Source organism: Anastrepha obliqua, chromosome 3, assembly GCF_027943255.1.
Source record: "Anastrepha obliqua isolate idAnaObli1 chromosome 3, idAnaObli1_1.0, whole genome shotgun sequence".
Classification (NCBI taxonomy): Eukaryota; Metazoa; Arthropoda; class Insecta; order Diptera; family Tephritidae; genus Anastrepha; species Anastrepha obliqua.
This window is the reverse complement of record NC_072894.1, coordinates 108069003-108096915: the sequence shown is the minus strand read 5'-3', so window position 1 is coordinate 108096915 and position 27913 is coordinate 108069003. Positions and strand designations below refer to the sequence as shown.

General features: G+C 28.3%; 1 protein-coding gene across 4 annotated transcripts in view; it reads right to left on the bottom strand.

Moving 5' to 3' along the window:
• LOC129242600 (Ig-like and fibronectin type-III domain-containing protein 2) overlaps positions 1-27913 on the bottom strand; it is a 101787-nt gene that overhangs the window by 15630 nt on the left and 58244 nt on the right. For 2 of the 4 annotated variants that reach the window (XM_054879341.1, XM_054879343.1), the window contains exon 16: positions 22929-23082. In XM_054879341.1, coding sequence (XP_054735316.1) covers positions 22929-23082 — 154 coding nt within the window. Of the gene's footprint in view, positions 1-21414; positions 23083-27913 lie in introns of those variants that run through there. The other 2 variants (XM_054879342.1, XM_054879344.1) reach the window with 1 other exon arrangement.

The following is a 27913-nucleotide window of genomic DNA, read 5'->3' as shown; positions in this document are numbered from 1 at the left end:
TATTTTTATTTTTATTATACCAATACTTAGGTAATTCAAGAATATGTTTATTTGCTCTAATATATTTTTTTAGATTTTTTAAATTTTTGGATTTCAATTCTTTAATATTAAATGAATTCATTTTTATTTATTTGATATTTTTACTTAATTTTTCCTTATTTATATAGAAAAATTTTTTTTAAATATTTTGAATTATCGCCAATAAATAATATTTAAATATTAAATATGATGTGGTGTGATGTAAATTAGAAATTAATTTCGTTACTTCATAATAAATTGTTAATTATTTTCTTTATTATTAATATATTTAATATGAAATTGAGAATTACAATGACGTCTTTTATGTGATACTGTATACCACATTCTACATTCACACTTTAATCTTTCAAATCTTGATGGTAATGAGTTATAATATGCAATTTTTTGATTGTAACAGTTTTTACAATATCTCTTATTCGAAATAAAATTAGAAATAGGTTTCTCTTCTAAACATGAAAAACATATTTTTTTACCATCTATAATAGACAAACATATTCTTTCACCATTTACCATTTTATGATATAATCTTTGTTGTTGTTGTATTATTTCACCCATTGTTTCCAATTTATTAACAAATATTTTTTTTTTTAATTTATGTTAACTTTGTTAACTATTTTCTTCAAAAATATCAATTCACTTTTCTAATATTTAATCTTATACTAATTTTTTCTTTTCTAAAATCAATTAAATTATTATCCTGATCAACTATATAAATAGTTATATTTCTAATAGTATTTGTATTTACTGGATAGTATATTAAATTTTTAGGTATTTCATTTATTTTTTCACCAGGTTTATCGTTAATGAAAAATTCATGAATAATATTTGTTTGTTTATTATTTTCATAACTACCTCCTACAATATTACATTTTATTCTAATAGAATTAACATTCATAATATTTACTGGTAAATCAGATGATACTAATGTATTAGGTTGAATAATTTGTTCACTAAATCCTAGTAATGAAGCTATGGAATTTTTTTGTGTAAAATCAATAATATAATCACTTTTAATTTCAACTTTTAATGTTGTCATATTTGGTTTAATAGTAATACCCTTTATTTTCTCTTTTATAAAATTGTTTATATCATTTATTTCATATGAACCAGTTGGGAATGTAATTATTTTATTAACACTGTTAATTGTATGTAAATTATCTTGTGAATCATTTCCATCGGAAACATAATGTAAAATATTATTTTTTAATTTTTCAGATATATTCGGTATAGAATTATAAGTAGAAAAATTAAGCAAACACATTTCAAAATCATGTTTATTATCTAAAATTATTGGTTCATCAAAATTACATGAAATTATTGAAGTATTTCCATCTAATGATATAGTCGGCATTATTTAATTAAGTAAAAATTTTAAACATAGATGACCACAAATTATTTCATTTATTTCTTGATCAATATTATTATTAAAAATTACAGTATTTTCATTAGTTTTGAAATATTTCTCTATTAATATTGGTAATTTATTTATAGCAAAGGAATCATAGTAAAAAATATGATTATTATATTTTTTATATGCTACCCAGTGTGTACCATTACCATTATTATTATCTAAATTTATTATTCCACATTCTATATCTTTTATCTTTTTTGGTAATCTATCTTTCATGAATACACCTCTAAAATTTGCTATATTAAATTTTCTAGCATATTTTTTTAAATCATAATTACTTAATGGTTTAATTGGAATTAATTCAAAATCAAATTTTTTTTAAGTAACATACCATTACCAGATTTTTTAAGTAACATACCATTACCAGATTTTATATTTTTTTCTTCTAATGCTTTATTATGACGTATTTTTTCTTCTAATAATTTATCGTTAGTTTTTTTATCATTATATGCTCTATATAATGTTGTTCCTGCAGTAACTGCAGCTCCTATTGTTGGAATAAATGGTAATAGTGCTGGTAAAAATCCGCCAATTTTTTCATTATTAAAACTTTGTAACTGAGACATAGATAATTTTAATATAAAAATTTTAAAAGTAGTTTTATTATTATCCAAATGTTTACTTTGTAAACCTGTTTGACTTTGTGAAACATGTTTTTTTATAGAATTAATTTGTTTTCTAGTTAATGGTAAATATGTTTCATTCATTACACTTTCTTTAGTTCTTTGTAATTGAATTGGTTCTAATTTTATAGTAATATCTGTTTTATTTTTCATAGCATCATAAACTTGTTTTTGTTGATCTTCATTTAGAGATATTGGATATTTAATATATCGTCCACATTTTGGAATAAAATTAATTTCATTTTCATTTCTATTATGTTCACTTTGTGAACCGTTGACAGAGTCAACATGTTCCTTTCGGGAACCGTTGACAGAGTCAACATGTTCCTTTCGGGAACCGTTTCCTTCGGAAACATGTTCACTTTGTGAACCGTTAACAGAGTCAACATTTATCAATTCTTCAGTTGATGAATTGTGAGTTGTTAAACCCATACCCATTTTTCTTTTAAATTTCATAGCATTAGTAGTTAAATATGCATTTACTTTTTCTGATAAACTAGCATCTTTTGCTGAAACTCTTGACCATGCTTTATCTTCTAAAATTTTATCAGCTTCATGTCTTTTCTTTATATCGTTACTTTTAGAATATGCAATATCATGTTCTTTAGCTGCTTCATCTAATTTATTAATTGGATGTATATCTTTTTCAAGTTTTAATTCAAGATTAGTACCAGGTCCTAAATAATTATATCCTGGAGAATGTAATTCAAATGGAAGATTATTTATAAGATTATTTATAATACCGTTACCATAATATCGTACCATTTATTATAATAGAAAATGTGATGTATTTATTTATTTATTTGGATAATTATTATATTTATTATATTTACCAAATTTTTAGAAATTTTCAGTAATAATTTCAGCTTTATAATTATATCCACCTTTTTTTCTATCTTTCTTTCTTTCTTGGTTTGAATCATTTTCAAATGTTCCCAATTGTTCTTGTTGATTTTCATTTATTCGCAATTGTTCTTGTTTATTCTCTTGTTTATTAGTTTTACGTATAGTATTCATACCAATGTTTTTTAGTCCAATATTTAGTGTATTAGGGGAAATATGTTTTTGTTTACAAAAATCAGTTTTAGTTATCTTGAGAGCAAGTGCAGATTTTAAATACTCATATGCATAATTTTCAGCTCTAAATTGATTTAATTCATTCATATTTTTTGGTATATTTACACCAACTTTTGCATTTTTCAAACTAGATATATGTTGTTTTACAATACTTAAATTAGATTGTTTTTTTAGAGGTGGTTGTGATGGTATATAATATTGTGCTGGTGATATCATTTTCTTTGAATTCATTTTTAATTTATTTTATAATTTATATATATAAATTTTTTTTGAATATTTTTTATTATTATAAATAATAAATTTATTTTTGTAAACCATTAAAATTGTCAAAATGTCAAATATTCATACATTTACAACTATTCAAAAAAATGAACCTCCTGTATTGAAATTAAGACTTAATAATATGAAAACAATTAATAGGGAAGAAATTAATAAACAAATTGAAGAAACTAAACTTTTTTTACGTAATAATCCTAAATTTATACAAAATAGACCTGCATTTGTTAAACGTTTAAATATTGCTGCTAATGATCCTAATGATGAATGGCATAATCATGCACGAATTATTAGAAAAACTAATAATAATATATTGGAATATAATAATTGTATTGCAGTTGAAGCAAGTAGAGAAATAGTACATGAACTTATAAATGAAAAAATGATATTAGAATTTGCACAAACAGTTTCCTCTGATCTAATAAATCAATTAGTAGAAGAAAAGAATCAATTAGTAGTAGAAAACAATCAAATGGAAAATATAATTGAAAATTTAGCAGATGGAAATACAATGATGACTGAAGAAAATTATGAAAAAATACGTAATAAAGCTAAAGAATTAATAAAATGTAAAAATGAAATGCCAACTATAAAAAAGAAAAGTAGACAATTAACTGATGATGAATTTTTCAATTTGATATATAAAAAATAAAAAATAAAAAAAATATCTTAATAAATACAAATAATAATTCTGAATAAAAATTATAAAAATGCATGTGAAAATAATACCACTCGAAAATAATAGTAAATCTGATCTTTATTGGGAGGGTAATATATATGCCAACAATTCAAATAGTATAACAAAAATTGTAATAATAACAACACTTATAATAGTCATCATTGCTATTATTTATATTAGTATGTTATCTTATAATGAAATTAATAATTTAAAGTCGTTAATAAAATTATCAAATACAGAATGTACTACCAAATTAGCATCTAAACTTGATGAAAATAATATCAAACTAAGCGATTTTAATGGAGAAAATTTAACGAATATGAATGAAGTAAAAGAATTATTATATAATATTATGTCATTAATTCAAAAAATGGAAAAAAGTTATTATTTAAATGGAAGATAAAATAAAATGTGATAAAAATAATCAATTATCAAAAATAGATTTTATTATTTCAAATGGAATAGATAAAATAATGCAAAATGAATACATTTCAATGGTACTAATTATTATTCTATTAATAATGTTTTTTTATAATTTGATAAGACAATTAAATACAAGACTACAATTATTTTAAACATAGGTTTCGACCTAGTCAAAACATATTAGTAAATTTTTAATAATATTTTTTAGTTAAATAAATGAAAGAAGAAAAAGGTATTGAATCTTATGACTTTTATGAACATTTGCCATCTAATTCTACACTATTAAATGAATATGGAAGACCAATAGAAATAAATATTAATAATCAAGACATTAAAACGTTACCATCAAAAAGTTTACTTAATATTAGAGGTCAAATTATTGCTAAAGATAAAGATGGTAAAATATTAGATAAACTTAATCCTGATAAAATAAATTTTGTGAATAATGGTATAATAAATCTGTTTAGTAAAATTACATATTTTATTAATTCAGTTGAAATTGATAAAATTGAAAATCCTGGAATAACAACAACAATTAAAGGCTTAGCATCATTTTCTAATGATTTACCATTAAATAATGCTGGTTGGCAAATTGTAAATAAAGGTAATGTTTTTAATAAGAAAGGTTATTTTTCTGTTAGCATTCCATTGTGTATATTAATTGGGTTTTTTGATGATTACAAAAATTTCATTTTTAGAATTAATCAAAAATTAGAATTAATAAGATCAAATGATGATACAAATTGTTTAATTATTGATAGTAGTTTAAGTGATCATACTTTTTCTATTGATATTAATCAAATTATATGGAGAATGCCTCATGTTAAATTTTCAGTTGAAGTTGATCATGAAATTAATAAAAAAATTTCAAATAATACAAACTTTCAAATGTATTTTAGAAATTGGAGATACTATTGTACTACTGCAATTCCAGCTGTAAAGACTTATACCTGGAATATAACATCATCTAGTGCTAAACCTAGATATTTTCTTATTGCATTTCAAACATTAAGAAATCAGAATAATTATAAAGACAATAGTAAATTTGACCATTGTAATTTAGAAAACGTTGTAGTTAAATTAAATACAAATAGATATCCAAACTATGATATGCAACTATCTATTAATCAAAATAAATTTGATACATTATATAATATGTTTCTAGATTTTAAAAATTCATATTATGGTTCTAGTATAAATAATTTACCAATAGTTAATTATGATACATTTTTAAAAGAATATCCAATAATATGCATTGATACATCTAAACAGAATGAGGTAATTAAAGAGGCTGCTATTGATATTAAAATTGAATTTAAATGGACAGAAGATTTTCCATCAAATACAGTCGTTCACTGTTTAATTATTAGTGATGATAGTTATTCATATAATCCACTAACAAATCAAGTGATGCATGTTTGACTTGTTTTTTTAAATTTTTATAAAATTAAAATTAACTAAAAATTAATTGAAATAAATATGTAATTAATTATATTAATAGATTAAAAAAATTTATCTAAAATTCTAAATTATGGATGGTCATTTAAAAGTTACTAAATTAGATAATAAAATCAAATTAACTATTCAAAATTTTGATACTCATAAACCAATAAAAAGATTAAATGAAATATTTCCGAATATTATTAGAGCAATTATTTGTGGACCAAGTAATTGCGGAAAAACAAATGTATTATTAAATATATTATCAAAGATTTATTATTCTGATATAATAATTTGTTCAAAAACTTGCTATCAAGAAAAATATAAATTTTTAGAAGATATGATAATTCAATTCAATAAATTGTGTGTTAAAAATGATTTGGAATCTAAAGATATAAAATGTTTATCAATTCAATCTCTACCAACACCTGAAAATATTAAACCATATTCTGTAATAATATTTGATGATATCTCTACAGAACAACAAGATAATATTGCCAATTATTTTGCTTATGGTAGACACAATAACATTTCTTGTTTTTATTTATGTCAAACATATTCAAAAATTCCTAAACAATTGATAAGAGATAATGCAAACTATATAATTATATTTAAACAAGACAAGACTAATCTGAAGCATATATTTAATGACCATTGTAATGATATTGATTATGATATTTTAAAAAATATGTGTATTCAATGTTGGAAAGAACAGTTTGGATTTTTAGTAATAGACAAAGAACAAGAAACAAATGATGGTAGATATAAAAAAATGTTTGAATTTTTCTTTACAGTATAAAAAAATGTTTGAATTTTTGTTTAAATAAGATTTTTATTTTTTATTATTTCCATTTATTTTGGAAATCTTTATATTTTTCATTTTTTTCATCAAAAACTATATCTAATATTTTTTTATATTTATAAAATTCTGTTACACTAGTATTTAAATATTGTAATCTAGGAAAAAAACATACTAAATTACTAATGTATCTAAGTTTTCTAGCATAACTATCTGATATTCTAAATTTTTTATAAATACTTTTTATTTTGTGTGAAGAACTATTTTTTTCTTTAATTTTAGTTACATATAACTCTAATATAATACCAAAATGACAATTTAATTGAAAACTAGTTGCTCGTTTAGAACTATATAATTTATGAAATTCAATTGCTTTCCGTTGTAATTCTTTTATATTTTGTTTATGTAAAGTTGTAATAGTTTCATCATTAATTTCAGTTTTAAGATTTTTATTATATTGTTTAGTAATTTTTTTTTCTAAAATTTGAGCTAATTCTTGAGGACTAATATTATTTGATTTTTTTGTTTGTGTACTTTCTATATCAACAAAATTATAAATTAAATTTTTTAATTTAGCATTTTTTATAGCAATACCGTTGTTAATAATATCGTTTTTCATTTGATCAAATGAAATTTTATCACAGGATGCATTATAAAATAAGTTTGCGCAATGCTGCAACTCTTCTGCAAAATTGTTCATTTTTTGTTTACTGCATTCTACTTCTTCATCCTCCTCGGAAAAATAATCAAATAGGGAATTTGCGTCGTCCTCTAGTTTTTGTGAAATTTCTTCCACTTCCATTTTCTCCATTTCTGTAATTTTATTAAAAATATAAAATTATTTTAACATTAAAATAATATCGTAACACACTTACCAGTTGTATTGCTGACCACTATGTTTCTAACTAAATATTTACTACACTTGTAACTATGTGTTGATGTATAAAAGCTTAATTGAATATTCTAGATCAAATATTATGCTTATCTTGCAATTTGTGACTCATATTTACTCTGTCAATGGCATACGCTTATTCTATTTATAGCTTGTGAGCAATGCTGATCTTATCAGCATTGCTTGCTTTGCATACTACTCAGCTGTAATTACATTACTTCAGAATGTACGGTTTAGCTGAGTTGGTTAAGCGGTTGGTATTGTAACAATAATTTTTGTTGCGAGTTCGAATCCGAGATATTTTGCGTTCCATTTGGAACGCTTTTTTCTTTTGGAACGCTTTTTTAAAAGATACTTGCAAAAATGAAGGTGCTCTTTTTTTTTTGTTTTGCTTTTTTTTGAATAGATTACTTTAAATATTTTGTAATCAATATTTTAACATTTTTTCACTTAATAGACATCGACCCAACTTTCAAAAAATAGATATATTTATATTATTTTAATCAATATTTTGTATTATTTGAGATCGACCCAACTTTCAAAAAATAGATATATTTATTTTAATCAATATTTTGTATTATTTGAGATCGACCCAACTTTCAAAAAATAGATATATTTATTTTAATCAATATTTTGTATTATTTGAGATCGACCCAACTTTCAAAAAATAGATATATTTATATTATTTTAATCAATATTTTGTATTATTTGAGATCGACCCAACTTTCAAAAAATAGATATATTTATTTTAATCAATATTTTGTATTATTTGAGATCGACCCAACTTTCAAAAAATAGATATATTTATTTTAATCAATATTTTGTATTATTTGAGATCGACTCAACTTTCTGGTTGGACTACAAAATGTACCACCCCCAAATATTGATCACGAATAACTATAATATTTGGGTTTTAGCTTGAAATTAGCGATCCACATTTCAATTTTTACTTCATTTTTTGAAATAATGTAGGCTTAAAAAATGAAGTAAATTTTAAAAAATGTTAAAATTTTGAGTAACTGTAAGTTAAAAAAATGAGTTAAATGGTAAAAATGTTAAATTTTTGAGTTAAAATGATAATAAATGTTAAAATTTTAATATTTTTGATATTGTGCTGGATCACGTAATATACATACTACTAATAGGTTTGGTCAAACTTGAGAAGTGTATGGAAATAAATAAAATCCACTACGAAAAAATGTGAAAAGAATATTTCTCCAAATTTTGCATATTCTCGGGCATAAGAATCATTAAATAAAATCTGAGCTATAAAATTAAAAAAGTGAATAGAAAATTTGAGTTGATCGGCGCGTTACAAGGCATAAAATCACTAGTGCGAGTTCGTCTCTGAAAATATCGCAGATGTAATGCATTAAAGAAGATCAACCTTAGCACCTTTTTTCTTATATATTTAGAAAGAGAAAATACCCATTGCAGGTCCACTCAGAATTGGCCAAAATAGTTAGTTTTGAGCTCTTGCATTTCTGTCAAATATGCAGCGCCAATGCAATTCCTGAAAATTTTCCTTCTCTCGCCCACTCTAATATATATACAAATTTATAGGTGGACAGATGAAAAGGAGATTGGTCAGTTTTAATTATAAAATCGCTTAGATAACCGATGGTAATGATAAATCTCCGTCGTAATGAAATGATAGTTTGCTGAAAAATTTAGTGCATTGTATGAATGAATAAATAAATTGTTGTCTCGTTAATAATTTAGAAGTGTGCAAGTGCGTAGACACACAACGAAAAATACGAAATTGTCTGCACTACATATTTACATATCCTAGGGATATTTGCTTATTTCAATTTTGCTGCTTTCTTTTAAGTATTGCTGGGATCGCATAGTGAAATATGAACTGGTAAAATCTATTATCAAAGTCGATAATCTGGTACACAAATGGAACGCGGTTTGGGGATGGTAGGACTGGTGCGCGTGTTTTTCGCTGAACTTCAAAAGATTAATATCGGATCAAAAGATTAATACCTCAAAAGATTAATACCAGAGATGTCGGTCAATTCGGAGCTGGCTTCCTCTCGGAGCCGCTCAACCTATCTCACTCAATTCGACTATGTCAGCGTGTTTCAGGCTGAACTATTAGCGATCAGCGAAGCAAGTAAATCATTAAAACTCTACAAGGAAGGTGATGCAAGAGTAGCCATATTTTCAGACAGTCAAGCAGCTATCAAGGCCTTAGACTCCAACTCCAAGCTAGTCTTACAGTGTAGGCTTAAATTTACTCTGATATGGGTTGGTCATAGGAACATTCGGGGTAATGAGATAGCGGATGAGCTAGCAAGAAAATGTTCGACACTGGACATAGCAAAGGCGGCGGCAGTTGCTACCCCACTCAACACAATAAAAGCATCCATTGCTTCACACTATCATGCTTTAGCCGAAAGACGGTGGAAGCAATTAACTAAATGTATTACAACAAAAAAAAAACATGGCCATCATACAAAATCCAAAGGACGAATTACCTGTTAGGATGCTCTCGTCCAAACATTTCACGCATCACTTCAAGCCTTACAGGTCATTGGAAGGTAGGGAATCATCATCAGCCAGACTCAACCTCCATTTCAAACCCAACTGCAGACGTTGTCATGTGGAAGGGGTGAAGGAAAGTCCTTTCTACTACTTATGTGAAAGTCCAGGGCTAGCTAGTGCATGACTTCGCTCTTTCGATAACCAAATTAATGAGATCTCAGACACCGAGATGAAGAATTTGCTGCTGTACTTGGATCTCACGAAATCGATCTGACTTAGAAACAAAAAAATAAAACAAAAAAAACATCATCACACGGGAGCAGTGGAAGAAAAACGGTGCTGGTCGCTAATTAGGTTTATTTCAGTTGAAATACTCAACCACTTCAACAACAACAACACTACTAGGGGTTCATAGCATAGAAATCTGTGGCAAAGAATGCCTTTGAAGTGGTACAACATCGAATCGCATCTGCATTTTGGAACACCGCTGGGCCGCCTTATGTGCACTGCAGTTTAACCTAATAACCCTCCCTCCGGAAAAGCATCAAATATAGAAAGGGCTTACGAACTGCCACTGAATATTATACGGGCCATTCTATACTTTTTTATCATTTCAGAAAACTAGAATTAATAGGAACAAGCTCCTGCCGTTTTTTCGAGTTGGATGATGAACCTCAAGAGCCCATTCTCTGAGAACACGCAGCCCTCTCAAGGCGTCCACTCGTACATCTAGATGGTATGACTCTAAGTTCATTGGTGGTATGAAACAAAGGAGCACTCAAATTCATCAAAAGCCTTCAATGTGGGGCTTGCGGTTAAGCGCAAAACAGCGCAAAACAGCACATTAAAGGACGCAGTGCATTATGGTTCGACAATAATATTTTAATATAAGAAGTGTATTCTGTGCTTCTATGCAGCGACACTTGCTCTGCTCCCTCTCTCACTTTTCCTGCATATCAAAATAACATAAATATTAAATATTAGATACTCAACATATTTTAGTAATAATTTAATTTTTGCATATTCCCATTCTATTGTTCGAAAAGCAATTAAGTTGGACTGAAATTCATAGCAACTCAACAAGTAATAATTTAAATATGCCCTGTCTGCTGAATCATAATATGAAAATCGATTACAAAATTGAATGAAAAAGGTTTCAATGGGTTATGGCAACCACAACAGGACGTGCTGACTCGCGCAACTTACAAAATACAAAAGTACGAGTGCTTAGTAAATGAACGCACACAAACTTATTCGAGCACTTATGTGCGTGTGTGTTTGTGTGAGTGAATGTCTGTTCAACGTTTGACGCATTGGATTCATCAATGAAGTGGAAAATGAAATTTCGTTTTGAACCTCACAGAGTCGGTAAAGTAAACGAAAAAGTGTGCCGCTGCTCTAATGAGAAATATACATGCATACATGCTAAGCGCACATACATACACACACATGTAAGTATATTAATATCACAGTGGTGCTCCCTATGTAAACTTGTTGACGTTCAAATAATAAAGGGTATTTTAGTTTTCAACTGAGTTTCTCTGTCAGCTGTCAATGTGCATACATTAATATTGCCAGCAGCAGGAATGTGAAAGTTTTCCAATTTTGAGTTAATGGGTTGACTTTTGCTTAACATTTGGATGTCTATGTCATACCAATATCATGCGCACAAGGAAACTACTAATTTTTTTGATCAAATATCAGGAACCAAGAATTCTAATTCTAACGAGGGCAATGAACTTTTAAACTTGATTTCCCAGCCTTTCATTTTTCACATTCATGTTTCTTTATTTAATTTTCTGCAGTTAGGTTCTGTCATTTCGTGTTGTTTTATATTATATTATTTTCAATTATGTTATATCGTGTTATGTTTAGTTATACTGTTTTATATTATTCTCAGTTATATTACGTCATATTATGGATGTTGTGTTAAACTTTGTTCTTTATTTTTTTATGTTATGTTATGTCATGTTATGTTGTGTTATGCTATGTTATGTCAAGTTATGTTATGTCATTTTACATTAAATAGCGTTTTTTATATTATTTTCAGTTATGTTATATTATGTTTTCTTATATTATTTTCGATTTTTATTATGTTATGTCATGCTATGTTGTTTTAAGTTATGTTTATTATTTTATGTTATGTTAATTTATGTGATGTTGAGTTAAACTATGATTATTATTTTCAGTTAACTTAAGTCATGTTATGTTGTGTCATTTTACATTAAATAGTGTTTTTATATTATTTTCAGTTACGTTATCTTTTTTATATTATTTTCGATTTTTATTGTGTTATGTAATGCTATGTTGTTTTAAGCTATGTTTATTATTTTTTGTTATACCAATTTATGTGATGTTGTATTAAACTATGATTATTATTTTCCGTTAAGTTAAGTAATGTTATGTTGTGTCATGCTATGTTATGTCATGTTATGTTATGTCATTTTACATTAAATAGTGTTTTTATATTATTTTCAGTTGTATTATTGTGATGTTATGTTAAACTATGTTTATTAATTTTATTATTTTATGTCATGTTTGTTATGTTATGTTTTGTTATGCTTTTCTTACTCGTTTTACGTTGCATTGAACTATTTTATCACTTACATGTTTCATTTAATTTTGCTTAAATGTTCATTCATACTATGAAAATGCAAGATTCTTGCAGACTATAGGCAAATAAAAAGTTTATTACTAAAAGTACTGAAAATTAATTAGGAAAACTTAGGAACGTAAAAAACTAAATATAAGAATCCAAAGTATTAATGAATTCATATTTCTCTAAATAAATATAAGTTGGTATAGAACTCGAAATCTGGTTTAATTCATTAAGTGCATGCGTAATCGCGGCATTTCGTGCATACTCGGCTTCCAATAGGCAACCTAAAAAGGTAGTAGTACGAGTACACATAGGCTTGTGGGATATTAGAATTGATACGATCTAATGAAGAAGTAATCTAAAAAGCCATTAAAAACATTAAACATAAGTCACTGTGAGAGTACACTTCTCCTAGCTTCTAAGGACTTAATGCTCATTAGAAGCAAGTACGAGTTATCAAAAGGCATAGGTTCAGAAAAACTCAAAGATCGCAAAGCATATTTAAAAAATACCTTCTGAGCACGCGCAATGCGACTAATAGTTAGAATTTCTGTGATATGGCCTCCAAAATAACGCAAAATATTCCAAATTTGAACGTACGAAAGAGTATATAGCAGTTTAAGTGTGTATGGATCAAAGAACTGTTACTAATGTTGAATAAAATTTCCTAATAATATGTTCAATATGACTATTAAATGTGAAATTCGATGAAAAAATAATGCAAATTTTTTTTTCACTTTAAATCTCTTTTATAGGTTCGAAGCCATTAATTTATGGTCTGCAGCCAAAAAGTTTATAGTGGAATTGCATAACAACAGACCCATTTGCCCACATATTTTAAACAAAATGTGATTGTATTTTATTCAAACACCCTGTAACATGAAAAGCAAGGCTCTTCAATAGTGTATAGGAATTTATGTTGTTGAAATCAATTAAAAATTGAATGAAGCCGTTCGACACGGACGTGGTTTTACACACAAATCAGTTTCCTGTTGTTTTAATATAGTAGTTGATGTATTTGGCGCGCTGAACTCGAACGCGCAATAGGTGGCACAGCGTTTTCAAATCACGTAAATTTGTGGGCAAAAACGAAAATGTGACACCAATTCACGACAGGTGGCTGTGCTGGGAGGTGGCAATTCAATGCACGCGTTTTTCGTTTGCGAGAATTTTCAAAAGCACAATAGGATGCGCAGTAAGTGTATAAGTGCATTCACACATATGTGTGGGATACATCGAGTTTGTGTGAGGATTATGTTTTAGCGCTGTTTTCAAGTTAGAATTTTTGTCTTTTACATAGTTAACAGAAAAACCAGTTGAAGCGATTTATGTATTAATATCCAATATAGTTGCTTCTATCACTAAGAATTATACTTACGTACTCGTAAATCAGTCATCACAATGCACTGAGCGTTAAATTTATGAACATCTTTAATTGAATTTCGTGCAGAATTCTTTTTTATTTTTTGTTATGTTTCAGTATTTCATGTTTTGCTATGCTATGCTATGTGTTTGACTTTATTTATCCTGTTATGTTATGATACAATTTTGTTATGTCATAATATGTTATGTTTTGTTATGCTATGTTATGTGTTCGATTTTATTTTTCTTTCTTATATGGTAAGTTTTTTATTTTATATTATGTCAGGAAACTTTATGTTATGTTTTAATGTGATATGTTTTGTTATGCTATGTTATGTGTTCTATTTTACTTTCTTTATTATACAGAAAGATATTTTGTTATATTTTATTTTACGTCATGATAAAATTGCATTATTTCATAATATGTTATGTTTTGTTATGCTATGTTATGCCTTTAATTTATGTTTTTTATAACACAGGTTTATGTTATGATATCTTATATTATGTCATACTATGTTATGTTTTGTTATGCTATGTTATGTATTTGATTTTATTTATTTTATTATACAGGATTATGTTATTATAACTTTTGTTATGTCATAATATGTTATGTTTTGTTATGCTCTGTTATGTGTTTTATTTTATTTTTATATTATAAGGGAAGTTTTTTATTCTATTTCTATTCTATTCTATTATATTTTTTTATTCTTCTATGCTATGTATTTGATTTTATTTTTCTTTATTTCATGCACGGTTAGGCCATAATACTATGCCATGTTATGCTTTGTTGTGTAGCAATATGTCTTTTAATTTGAATAAATTTATTTTATATTGCTATGTTTTACTATGCATTATTATATGTTATGTTTAGTTATGCTCTTTTATCTTATGCCATGTTATATTTGGGATGTTTATGCCATTTTTTCTATACTTGCAAAAAAATATAATAAAATAGCGTTATCCACTTCGGTCTTAAGATTTTTAGCGCCCTCAGTTGCTATTGTGGTTACTATGCTTTGTTATGTTTTGTTATGTTTTGCTATTCTATGTTACATTTGTTACAGTTGGCTTATGTTATTTGACACGATTTATTTAACTTTATTCTGTTATGTTTTGCAATGCTTTATTATATTGTGTTATGTTCAGTTATGCTGTATTTTGTAAGTCATGTTTTCTTATGTTGTATGCCATTTATTCGTTATTCAATTCTATGCTATGTTATGTGCTATTTTGTTCTGCTATTTTATGCGCATTTTTAATATATTTTATTCCTTTTAGGTTTATTCAATTTTGTTATATTTAGTTATATTTGTTTTGTATTTATTAAAATCAAATGGAGGTACGCACAAATAAAATTTAAAATTCAATGCTTTAGTTAAAAATAGTAAAACTAGCAGAAAATTTCAGAGGTAAAAGATATCGAAGATTCTATGACTAACACATTTTTCTCATATCTAATATGTGCTGGACGTTTGCCAGACATTTTTAACAATTACTCTCGCATAAATTTAAAAAGAGATTAAAATCATTTTGTAGTAAAAAGAATTTGTTTTACCATCACACAGCGTGGAGATAACAACTCAGTAAGGATTTGAAAATATTTTGCAAATACCTTTGCCATATATTTGTGTAAGTGCATGTATGTACTTGTGCACTGGTGTTATCTTTATGCACTTTAATTGGTAGTTTGTGTAGCTAAGCATCTTTACTATTACTGGGTTTGTCTGTTACTCTGTATGTGTATGTATGTATTTCTGGTCTTGGCCGACGGCCAACTATCATGATGGGTTTTACTTTTCAGCCTTCTTTAAACTACCTTTTGTGTGCCAGTCACTGCGACTGGCACCATTAGCTGGCATTAAAATGCAATTCAAAGAAGATTTTGTATAGCAAACATACCCATTTGGAGCAGAATCATGTAGGAAAACATGAAAACTGGCCTCAAAGCATAGTGGGATGCCTTGATTGGGCGCCTTAGAAGGGTATTCTATTTTTATAAGTATATGGCATGTGGAAGTATTTATATTTTGTGAGGCTGCCTCTCTATATTTAGGATTTTTTATTAGTTTCTTTGTTTGGTGACCTGAGAGCAGAAATTACTTGTTTCTGCATAGTAATTTCGAATAATTTCAAGTATACAAACTATTCTGCTATATCTAAGAATAACAAATCTCTAATTTTTGAGTCCTTCGCCTTTCACTCATCTAACATCCCAACTGTAATAATTTGATTTGCACATAAGTATACCATGAAGTAGAAAATACACAGGTGTTTATATTAAACTGCTTTACTTAGAAATTGTAAATTTTCAAATGCTCAAATATTTGAACAGAATAGCAGTGAATCACATATTAAAATGGGAACAAACACCGCCGAATGGAAATTATGAGTTTATAAAAGAAAGAAAAAAAAGAGGTTGTCCGTAAAGTCGATTTACTGACGATAGTTTAACGTGAGAACGTCATAGGAAAATATTGATGGAATGGTTGCATTTTTCAAAAGAAAATTTTAATTTTATTTGTTTGAAAGGTATTTTGTTTGGATATAGAGAGGGAGGTAAATGGAATCGCAATGGAATTGATCAAGTTACATTTACACAAACGTAAAAAATTACGAAACATTTATCAAATTCATTTCGATTGTGCATCAGACGTTAATAAGACAAGAACACTAAGAGGCACCATCATCGATTTTAACATCGAAACACTCCCTTTCATTTCCTACTTTTCCTATCTTTATCCTATTCTCAACAGAGAAATGGTTCATTACCATGCACACAGGAAGAAGGCATATGCAAATACAAATATGTGAATTTATATATATATGCGCATATACATACATACATATATATGCTCACTCAAGTAGGAGAGAGCCAGATGTCGAACATTGCCGAGGTAGCGGCGCATGAGCAAGATAACGACGCATTTTTTGGTGCATGCAGCCGGCTACATCGAATTATAAGACGTTATCACGTCAAAAAAATTACACTATTAGCTGACCAGAGTTCAGGTGCTAAGCCACTAGACGGCGCTAGGATTGAAAGACTCATAAAAATGGTATTTAACTCATTAACGAGTATACTCGTCTTTGGCAGAGTATCATGCATTGCCAAGACGAGTATACTCGTCCTATTGTAAATATATTATAACATGCAGGCTTTTGAATAAGCAAATTTTTTGTGATCACAAACACAAATATAAAAAAAAAAAAAAAAAAAAAATTGAAAAAATACTAAAAATAAAATTTGTTACAAAAATAACTTTAGCTCTTATAGAGACTGATATTTTACGCGTAAATCAAGTTCATCGTGTATTTATAACAAAAACAGCAAAATCACTTATAATACCTTATCTTCGTGATAGGATTTGTAACAAATCCCAATACATAATGAAGGGTTATTAGGACAACTCGTACCGTAATATCGAGCCTCCTTTCGAATGTTTTTCGTTGCACTACATTTGTGTGTTGGGTTTTTCTTTTTTTGGTGAAGGAATAGCATCAAGATAATGAAGAGAACTTTGTTACTGGGGTATGATTGACGTAGATTGATGAGATTGAATGACTGCATCTTGCCTTCCATTTAACCAATATTGTATAACTTCTTCTCTAAATTGAAGAGATGTTTTATTTTCTGTATTCGGTGGCTGATAATACAATATATGTGCATTATGCGCAGCCGTTTCTATGATGTGTACAGCTATTTTTTCATACCACCGAATAGTTTTTCTCATAGCACTATAGTTGGACAGCGTTTGATCCGAACGGTGTACATCTGCCCTATCTTTTGTGTAATACCTTACAATATTGGGCTTGATGGAGACTTGTCTATTTCGGTTAGCAACTTCAACAATAATGAAGAGAACTTTGTGCATATTCGGTGTGATAAGCACGTCTCTTTCATCTCTCTACTTACAAACAACGGCCGATACGGATCGTCTCCAACTGTACTCGCCCGTCTTTAGTTTTGGTTTGACCAATTCTTTCGGATTACCTTTACGATTGGATCGTAAACCTCCACAAATATATGTCGAGCACTATCTAGAAAGCCGTTCATAAGGGAAAGCACAACCGAAGTACTGTGATTCCACTGGTCTGAGCGAATCTCAGATTTTCCGCAATAAATTTGTATTCGTAGTATCATATCCTGCGATTCACATCATTCATATATTTTTACGCCAAATTTGTTTAGTTTTATATACTACCATAATACTAAAGACTCATTCTTATTATTATTGATTTTAGTGATGGATAATGCCCATAAATTTACTATTTATATATTACAATCAATATTATTCAACCTATTTTGCCACTTTTGACGGTAACTAATGCTGGAAACCGCCCTTTTTTTAAAGACTAGTAATTTCTATTTTCTTCAATTTTGGTAGATTATTTAGATTTGTTTTGGTAGGTATATTAAAACAGCTGGTAAGTGTTAATAACCCAGTATTAGACAAAAATACTCCTTTAGCTTTTTTTCTTGGCCGATCCGGCTTAAGAAGTACATTACTTTTTACATTCACCCTTACACGTACACTTAGTAAGTAAGCAAATTTAAAACTAGCCTGTAAGATTTCCAAACTATAGAACATCCAGCGTTGCTATGGAATCTAATCAGTTCTCTTAAGGGGTTACATACGACCAGAATTTTCAAAAAATCGATTTTTTTACAGATTATTGTACTTTATAGTTTTAGGCGTATTTCTATGGAAGTCGATTGTAAAAATTACCCATTGATACAAAGTTATGGTGGAAAATGTAACGGCTCATGAGAGTTTGATGCGCACAAGTAACTGAGCGAAGCCTTTCAGCCTGTTGGTTCTTTTGTTATTGTAAAGTACTATATGTATAGGGGCATCCATAAAACATTATGAGAGTACATATATGTTATGTAAATTTCATATGGGCGACATTCTACCGTAAATCATCAACGGAAGAAACACCTCATCTTTTTTATTGCCCACCTGGAGAAGAAAGTTGGTGTAATTGGCAGAGAATAAAAGCCGAATAGTGCATGCAATTAAGCCAATCTATGAATCATTAAGTGACGAACAATTTTGCTTAGGTGGATTCACACAAAATGTTAATGAGAGTCTTAATTCGAAGCTTTGAAAGATTGCATTCGAATGTAGTCCACGTAGTCGGAGAGTATCTACTGTATCTACTTTAATGACGGAGCAGAGGGTTTATTAAGAATGGAAAGATTAATTGAAATATCAACTTGATATGAGGGGTACCACTATTGGCTCGGAGAAAATTCCAACCGCCTAAACATACACGAATCAAGGCTATGAAAGCAACAAAAGAGACTAGAACCTTTCGTCGACTGAAAAAAAATAAACAACAACAATTGCTTACTGATCAGGAAGGCATACAATATGAAACTGGAATGGGAGATTAGACGTAAGTTAACAAAATAAATTTAAAAATTCATTTTAAGTTCTTGATTTAAATGCACGCGACCTCGAGCGAAATGCACTTGAAAGTTTCACCTCGTTTTTCTCGAAACTACTTTTTCCGGCACGGCCTGTATGATAACGCGGACACTTTTTAATATTTTTTTAATGCCGATTTTTTAGTTGGTGATGGATTTTTGATATTTTTGTTAACAAAATTTATAAACATAATTGAAGGTGACTTTTATGACGTAAAACACAAATCTTTTTTTTTCAAAGGACGTAAATTGCAAAATTTTTCGAAATTGAAAAATCTGGCTCGACATTCTAAAACTACAACTTTATTTTACAAGGATTTTGTAACTTTTTAAAGATCCGTCAACATTTCAAGGAGAAAGGATGCAGACCGTGGATCAACTTTTTTTCATTGTACTTTAGGTCACGTGGTTTTTTATATACTAATTTTTGTAAAGAAAAATTAAAAAAAAAGGTTTATAAAGTTTAAGTACTAAGTACTTCTAAAAACAGTTTTTCTTTTAGCGCATTTTTGGCGCTGATGGATGTACGTAACCGCTTAAAACGATATCCGCCACCAGATATATAGTGACTAAAACCGGAGTCATGAAATGGGGACATATATATCCTCATATATATATACCTTATGATGGACTAAAAACTCAAAAGATTTTTTATGGCATATTCTAAAAGTACATCATCTTAAAAATATAAATTCCAAAAATCATAAAGATCGGAGGACGAAAACGAAAGTCGCAGACTGTGGAAGCGCGCGACCTTATCCATAAATGAAGTGCACGCAAAACTTTAGACGCGATTATCTCAAAGCGTTGTTTTTTGAAAATTACCGTCATGGTGATCATTATTTATCAAAAACTATTTGACCGATTTGCATAAACTGTTTTTTTTAATTATGCGAAATTACAACCTCGTGAATCTGAACGATTCACTTTTTATACAATAAATATTTGCATAGTTCGCTGGAATTAATTTTTTTTAATTATTCAACCCCTCAAAAATGGTTTTTTTTTGTGTAAAGCGGTTTTCATATCAAAAAAAAGTTGTTTGGGTAAATAAATCATTCAGATTCACTAAAAAACATTTTTCTACAATAATCACCTAATTTTTGTGATTTCAGTTGAGCTGCTCATGCGCTACCGTGATCACCGCAAGCCTCTTCTAAAAAACGGCGTTTCGAAAGAGAGGCGATATCAACAATAAATAATAACATTTTTTTTAAATAAAAACACCAAAATGTATTCTTCGAGAGTTACCCTTCAGTATGATATATGCCTCATTTGGATAAAAGTTCTTTAGAATGTTTTAATATATTTAAAAAAATTATAGCAATCGTTCATTTTTGCGGGCTCACAAGGTATATAACCCCTTAACTACTTCTTTTCGTTTTTTATTCAGATTTGGCTTCCAAACGTTTACTTGAGTTTTTCGAACTTAGTCGTTTTAATGTACTGATACTCGAATTTCCTAGTATAAAATTGTGCTGAAATTTTTTATATGGCAAGCTCAAAAAAATATATACATATTTGTTATATATATTATTGACAGCAGCCTGAAAGGAAACTACAGGTTTATTAAATTTATTTTTATTTTTTTGGTTTAGTTTTTAATGTAAATTTAGCTGCTAAAAATTTATAATACATAATAATACATTTAAGCAAATACATTCATATACAATCTAATATTATTACATTTTGATACATATTGTACATACATACGTAAAAAGAAGCTAAAAAATGTTCATTCAAGCATACATTGGTCACAATTGTTTGTGCTTTTATCGTGAACAACAACAACATTATACTTTCTACTTAGACTAAGATGTCGAGCAACTCTATTTGCGTTGCTTACTCTACAATTATTTAGATTTTTTATCCATTTTTATTTTATATTTTTTTATTTTAAATTTTTTATTTTTTCATTTCTAAATTTTATATTTCTTCATTTTTAAATTTTGTCTGCAGTTTTAAAGCTAGGCTACAATATTTTTCGTGATTTTTGTTCTTTGTAAAATTCTTATGCTGCAACAGGCCTGTTCATAAAAATTAAAATGGTTTTTGTGTACTCCATGAAAAAATAGTCTATTTCAACCAAACACTCAACTGCAATTAAAAGCGCTGTGAAGTTATGGAAACATCGAGCATTTACAGCGCAATTTGCTTAGCCCAAACAGCTGAATTTTGTTTACATTTGAGACTCGCCGTCAACAGTTGGCTATCAGAGCTATCTGTATTTCTATGTACTGAAGATCATAGTAGAAATTTCTTGCTTTGGATTTGCCATTCCAAATTTTTTTTTTTTTTTTTGTATATCCAAGTAGTGAAAATATTAATTTCATTTATTATGAAAAATATTTATTTAGCTAAATATAAAGGAAATGACTATTTTCCGTGCTGTTCGAAATATTCACCACACAACACTTATTTTACGCTCTCACTTTTGTTTGTGCAGTTAGCCAGCACCGCCTGAAAGCAGGTTGTAGAAAATGTTAATAACTATATTACAGCTATCACTATGCAGTATGGCTGTTAACTTAATATTTTCTGTTAGCCCAGCACTGTTCGGTTAATTCTATACGGAACGAGAGCTTACACGATTTGAAACAGATCAAAAACACATATAACGGTATTCAAGCGTAAGCTGTTAGCTGTGTTTGTTGTTTTTGTAGCAGCATGAAACATTGTCCATGGAATTTTGGCACGTTTCAGTCATTGATCGATGTATAAACGGGGTGTTTCGGTAACAGAGAATCGACTGGCGATGGAGTTAACGTAAGCTGCTGTGTTAGATGCAAATAGGCTACATATATGATTTGTCATATAAAGTTTCGATTTTTAAAGTATCTCAAACTTATTTATTTTAATTTTTATGAATTTAGGCTTAAATAAAATTTTTGTGCTTTAATGTCTCACAATTTGTTGCAGCATTTAATGGTTTTCGTTCATTTATTTGTATTTTTAATATTTTTTCTACATAGTAAAAGTTACGTATACGCCGAAGTGTGCGAGCGTCATACAACTACAATACAAATACAAATACCAACAGATGCTAACTACAAATGTATATTGTGTGTGTGTGTGTGTGTGTGCGTGCATAAGTGTGGTCTTTGTTTATATCATTAGGTTCCTGTCTGTATGCGTGTGCCTGTGTGTGTTAGCTGATATAATTTTTGCATGCGTTAGCTAACTGTTGCTTGCACCGTTAGCTAAGCGTTTTTATCTAGCTTGTGTCATATTGTTTACTCTAGTTTACGTTAAGTGGTTTTATTCGTTTTTCTGTGTGTCTGTGTGTTTTTGTTTTTTTCCTATTTTTTGTCTAAGTGTGTGTGTGTGCGTGTTTGACTTTTATTGCACATTTTGGCATTTATGGCACAAGTTTCTTGAATCCAGCACCTTCTTGGCCAAGTTTGAGCTCTTCATAAATTGTCGGATTTACTTCGTTGCATTGGGTGTGCGCGTCTGCGTTTGCATCGTTAACAATTCCCTCACGCTGTGCTGGCTGGGTGGTGGAACCCGCATGCGTAATAGCAGATGTCACTGTGGGCAGCTGTGGGTTTACCATGAAGTAGGATGAAAGCGGGGAGTGCAGTCAGGGAGTGACGAGAAAAATGAAAGCCAAAACAATTCCAATAGCGGTTTCAGAGTTGGTGGGTTATTGTAAAGAGTTGCGGACCACAGCAGCAGCAGCAGCAGCAGCGCAAACAAAGCCAGCAGCAATACGGAAAAAATCGCATTGTGAAAATAAATATTAAAGTAAGAGAATTGAATGGAAATGGCACAATGGCACAGTAGTTGTGGTCGGTGTATGGCAATAAAGGGGTGGGGAGGAGATGGTAGGAATGCAAAAATAAAAAAAGGAAATGAAAAATGAAAAATTGAAGGGTGAACGGTGAACGGTGAAAAAGAGCACAAATGCGAGCGTATTGTCAGCAGTATAAGTGGATTGTTGGTAGCATTTAGTAACAGTTATGATATTTTTTTTTTGTTTTTTGTGTTTTAATTTTCCAAGTTGCCATTTTTATGTTCCGTTGTTGTCATTGTTTTCGAAAGCATTGTAGTTATAGTTTTTTTTGTTTTTTTGAATGTTGCAATATTGTCATCGTTGCGTAGTTTTTTTACATTATTTTTGTTTATTTTTATTTTGCATTGTTAAGTGCATTGATTGTTGTCATATTTTTTCCATCATACGCACGCCACCATAAGCCGAGTTTAGCCACACAAATGCAAACATACATCCATATAGCGAAATCGCCGTAGCCATAGCAGTCGCAAGCACCAAACGGCCATCGTCGTTGTAACAATAGTTGTTGTACAAATATGCGTTTACAATAAACCGTAATAAAACCCGAAAGCAAAGGATGTTGTTGTTTCAGCGCCCGGACCACGCAAACAAATACACAAACATGAAAGAAATTTAAACGGGGGAAAAAGAAAATTGGAAAAATACAGATTAAAAACATTGAGTTAAAGTATTTTTACACATACAAGTACATATATGATAATAAATATATAAAGTGGATGGAAAATTACAAATAAAAAACGAAGCGAAAGCCATTCACACACAACACACACACATCCAAAGGGCTGAGAGGAGTGGCATAAAGCTAGGGCTAATCGGGTACAGGTATTCTCCTGGAAATCATTTCTTTTCAAGAAATGGTTTACTTTTCGGTCCCTGCCAAGTCTTTACGGATTAAATATCCGTTCCATTTCAAAAGGTGCAGCACAAATTAGCCCGCAATGCTCCTATTGCGCGCTCTCTTCATGAACTCCAGGAGATCTCGAGTACTATTGTATTTTATTTTACTTCATCTAAGCTATGCTTCTCTGCTGAATTAAACCGTTTGCTGTAATTTAGCTTTTCGATAGATGTAGGGAGTAAGAATAATTTCAATTTAACTTTTTTTCTTTTTGCTTATTATATTATACTTTTGTTATAAGTAGACCATAAAACCAATTTTTTTATTGATTTCAGAATTATTAATTCAAAAAGTTAAAAATCACAAATGAAAAATTTTAACATTCCTTATTGTTTTATTATATAATAACTATACAAAGTAACAATTTTCAGATTTTTCAAATCTCTAAAATTTTGCAACATAAATTTTCGAAAATTCAAATTTTTTATCGACAAAAGAAAAAAAATTTGAAATTTTTCAAATATCAAAAATCTGGCAACATAAATTTCCGAAAATTCGAAAGTTTTATTTACAAAACAAAAAAATTTCAGATTTTTCAAATCTAAAAAATTTAAATTGAAAAATTTTGCAACACAAATTTTCGAAAATTCAAAAATTTTTATTTACAAAAACGAAACTTCAGATTTTTCAAATGTCAAAAGTTTTGAAACATAAATTTTCGAAAATTCAAAATTTTTATTTACAAACAAAAAAATTTTTTTTTAACTTCCAATTTGTTGGCTTGTATAATTATTCGCTTTTTGCCAACATTGAGTTATGGAGCACTTTTTCTTTTTTTTTTAATTGTAAAATTTAAATTTTCAAGCTTTTTGAAACTTTCAAACTTGAAGCGATCATAGTTATAATCAATATTTTTAATTTTCAAATAGTTTCTATTTTTAGAACTTTGTGAAATCCTAAATTTTTAATAAATCAGCATACATTTTCCGAACTTCCAAGTTTGAAATATTCATTACAAGTTGGCGCAAAATTAGTCACCCTATAGGAAAATTTTGAATTTTTGCAAAGATTTCAATTTGAAAAGCTTCTAGTTATGAGCATTCGTATAAATTTAGCAACAAAACAATCTCTTCTTTTTCTTTTTCAAATTAAAAAATATTCTACTTATTTTTCGGTTTTTACTATGAAATTTTTATGGTTTAATAATTTTTTCACAAAGTTCTCAATTTAGGAACTTCTAAGCCAGTAGAAAAATTTCATAAGCACTGGCAGCTGGTACCCTCTCAATTCTTTCTCTTTATTTTTTGAACATGTGTTTTTGATATATATTAAAAATTATATTTATAAAATTTTTAAAGTTTTGAAATTTTGAATTATTTTTAAATATGCTGGCATATTGCTTTCGAAATTCTCAAGTTAAAAATATTCATAATAATACAAAAACATCATCATCATAATAAAAGTATTCATTTACAGGGTAGCGCAAAATTAATCACTCTATAGAAAGATTTATAATTTTTGCTTAGGTTCAGCCGAAAGCTTCTGCTGCTAGCGCTGCGCTTGCTTGAGTTTACTTATAATTTTATTATCATTTAAGCTTAAAACAAAAAAATTATTGAAAATCATCATTTTTTCGGGTCTCTGACTACCGCTAACCCCTTAATAAAAACAAAATACGTCACAAGTGCATGACGTATCTCAGACGTACTAAATGTACCTAACGGGCTACGTTTGTAATATCAATTAGCTTACTAATATTTCTTTATTTTTATTTAAAGAGAAATTATTTCAAAGTTTAAAAAATTAAAAAAATAGTTTAACCTTTTTCTACTACTCTTTTTTGCAAACGTTTTACAATCCTTTTTTTAATTTTCTAAAGTTTGTTTTCTTAATATTTCAATTTTTTCTGCTATTTTTTCTAATTTTCATCAGTCCTTTTAATGTTTTTCTATATTTTGTTTTTAAGTTTTTGAAAATTTTTCCTACTACTGTTTTTTATATGTTTTTATTTTATGAATTTCAATTTTTTGCAACTTTTTTCCTATTATCTGTTTTTACAATTTGTTTAATATTTCCCTAGTTTCTTTAGATTTTCTAATACAGATTTTAACGTTTTTCCAAATTTTGGTACTACGTTTTTTGGAAATCAGAAAGCAATCCTTTTAATATTTTAATACTCTCTTTAATGTGCCTAAATTTTTTTAAATTTTTTTGCGGTTTTTAACTACTTTTTTACAAATTTTTTTCACATTCTATTTAATGTTTCTACATACTACCTTTTCTAGCATTTGTGTGTAATTTTTTTGAAATTTTGTTTTACTTTTTTTTAATTGTTTATAACTTCTTTTAATATTGTACTATTTTTCCTAAACTTTCTAAAATGTTTTCAATTTTGTTTTGTAATTTTTTCAAATTTTTAATATTCCTTTTAAGGTTTTTCTGTATATTGTTTTTATGTTTTTGCAATTTTTTTTCTAAAACTTTTGTTTAATTTTTTCTATTATTTTTTATTATTTAACTATTATTTTTTTAATATTTTACTACTTTTCCTAAATTTTCTACAGTTTGTTGTCTTATTTTTGCCACTAAGTTTTTTTTAAATTTTTGCAATCCTTTCCTTGTTTTAATAAATATTTCCTTTTAATTTTTAATCACTTTATTCCTAGTATTTTGCTTACAGTCCGTTTAATATTTCACTACTTCCTTTAGTTTTTCTATATTGCAGTTTTCCAACTTTAGAATTTTTCGTACAACCTTTTTTAAGAAATTTTGTGCAATCTTTTTAATATTTCAATACACTTTTTAATTTTTCTATAATTTTTTTTTATTTTAACACATTTTTACACATTTTTCCCCATTCTATTTAATGATTATACCTAACACTTTTTTTAATTTTCTATCATTTGTCTGTAATTTTTTTAAATTTTATTGTACTATTTTTTTAATTTTTGCAATTTTTTAATGTTATGCTATTTTTCTTTTAATTACTTTTTGCGCCCTTTTTCTTACTACTTTTTTTATTTTTCTAATTTTTTTTTTTATTTTTTACAAACTGCAGAAATTTTTCACATTTTGTTTTTTGTTAGTTGATAGTTGCAATTTTGTTCTATTTTTTCCAATTAGAATCTGTTTTATTATCGAATACCAATTAAAAGAAGAACAATAGATTTTGGTCGAAAATTTCGGCAGTCAAATAATTTTTTGTATTTCGTAAAACCTACAATTTCGCCAGTTTTCAGAGAACGCAAACTTCAAACCATTATCCGACCAATATCGGATGAAAATATGTTAGTGCTATTCAACCCTAAGCAAATTTCAATGAAATTAAGAGAGATAAGTATTTGAATGGCTATGGCCATAGAATGAGAGTTCAACCCAAACTCCAAATAGGACTTCATAAATCATTTCCGCCCATGCAATCGGTTTCAAAAACAGCATTTCACTTCTCTGCCACAAAATGTATGTTAAGTAAAGGACATATTTTTATGGAAGAATAGACCAACCCTAATGCAGTACAAAAAATTTCAATTCCCAAGGTTAAATATGTGTGTGAGTATTAACGGATATACATATACTATGCGCACACACATACAAAGGTACACTTGCACTCACATCAATATTGTCCTGGCTGCATTCATTTCTGAAGTAAGTTATGTATGTAAATGCGCTTAAGCGGCTAGTTAAGCTGCTGCAGCTTCAGCTTTTACGCAAACAAAGTCAAATATTGCAGTTGGAATT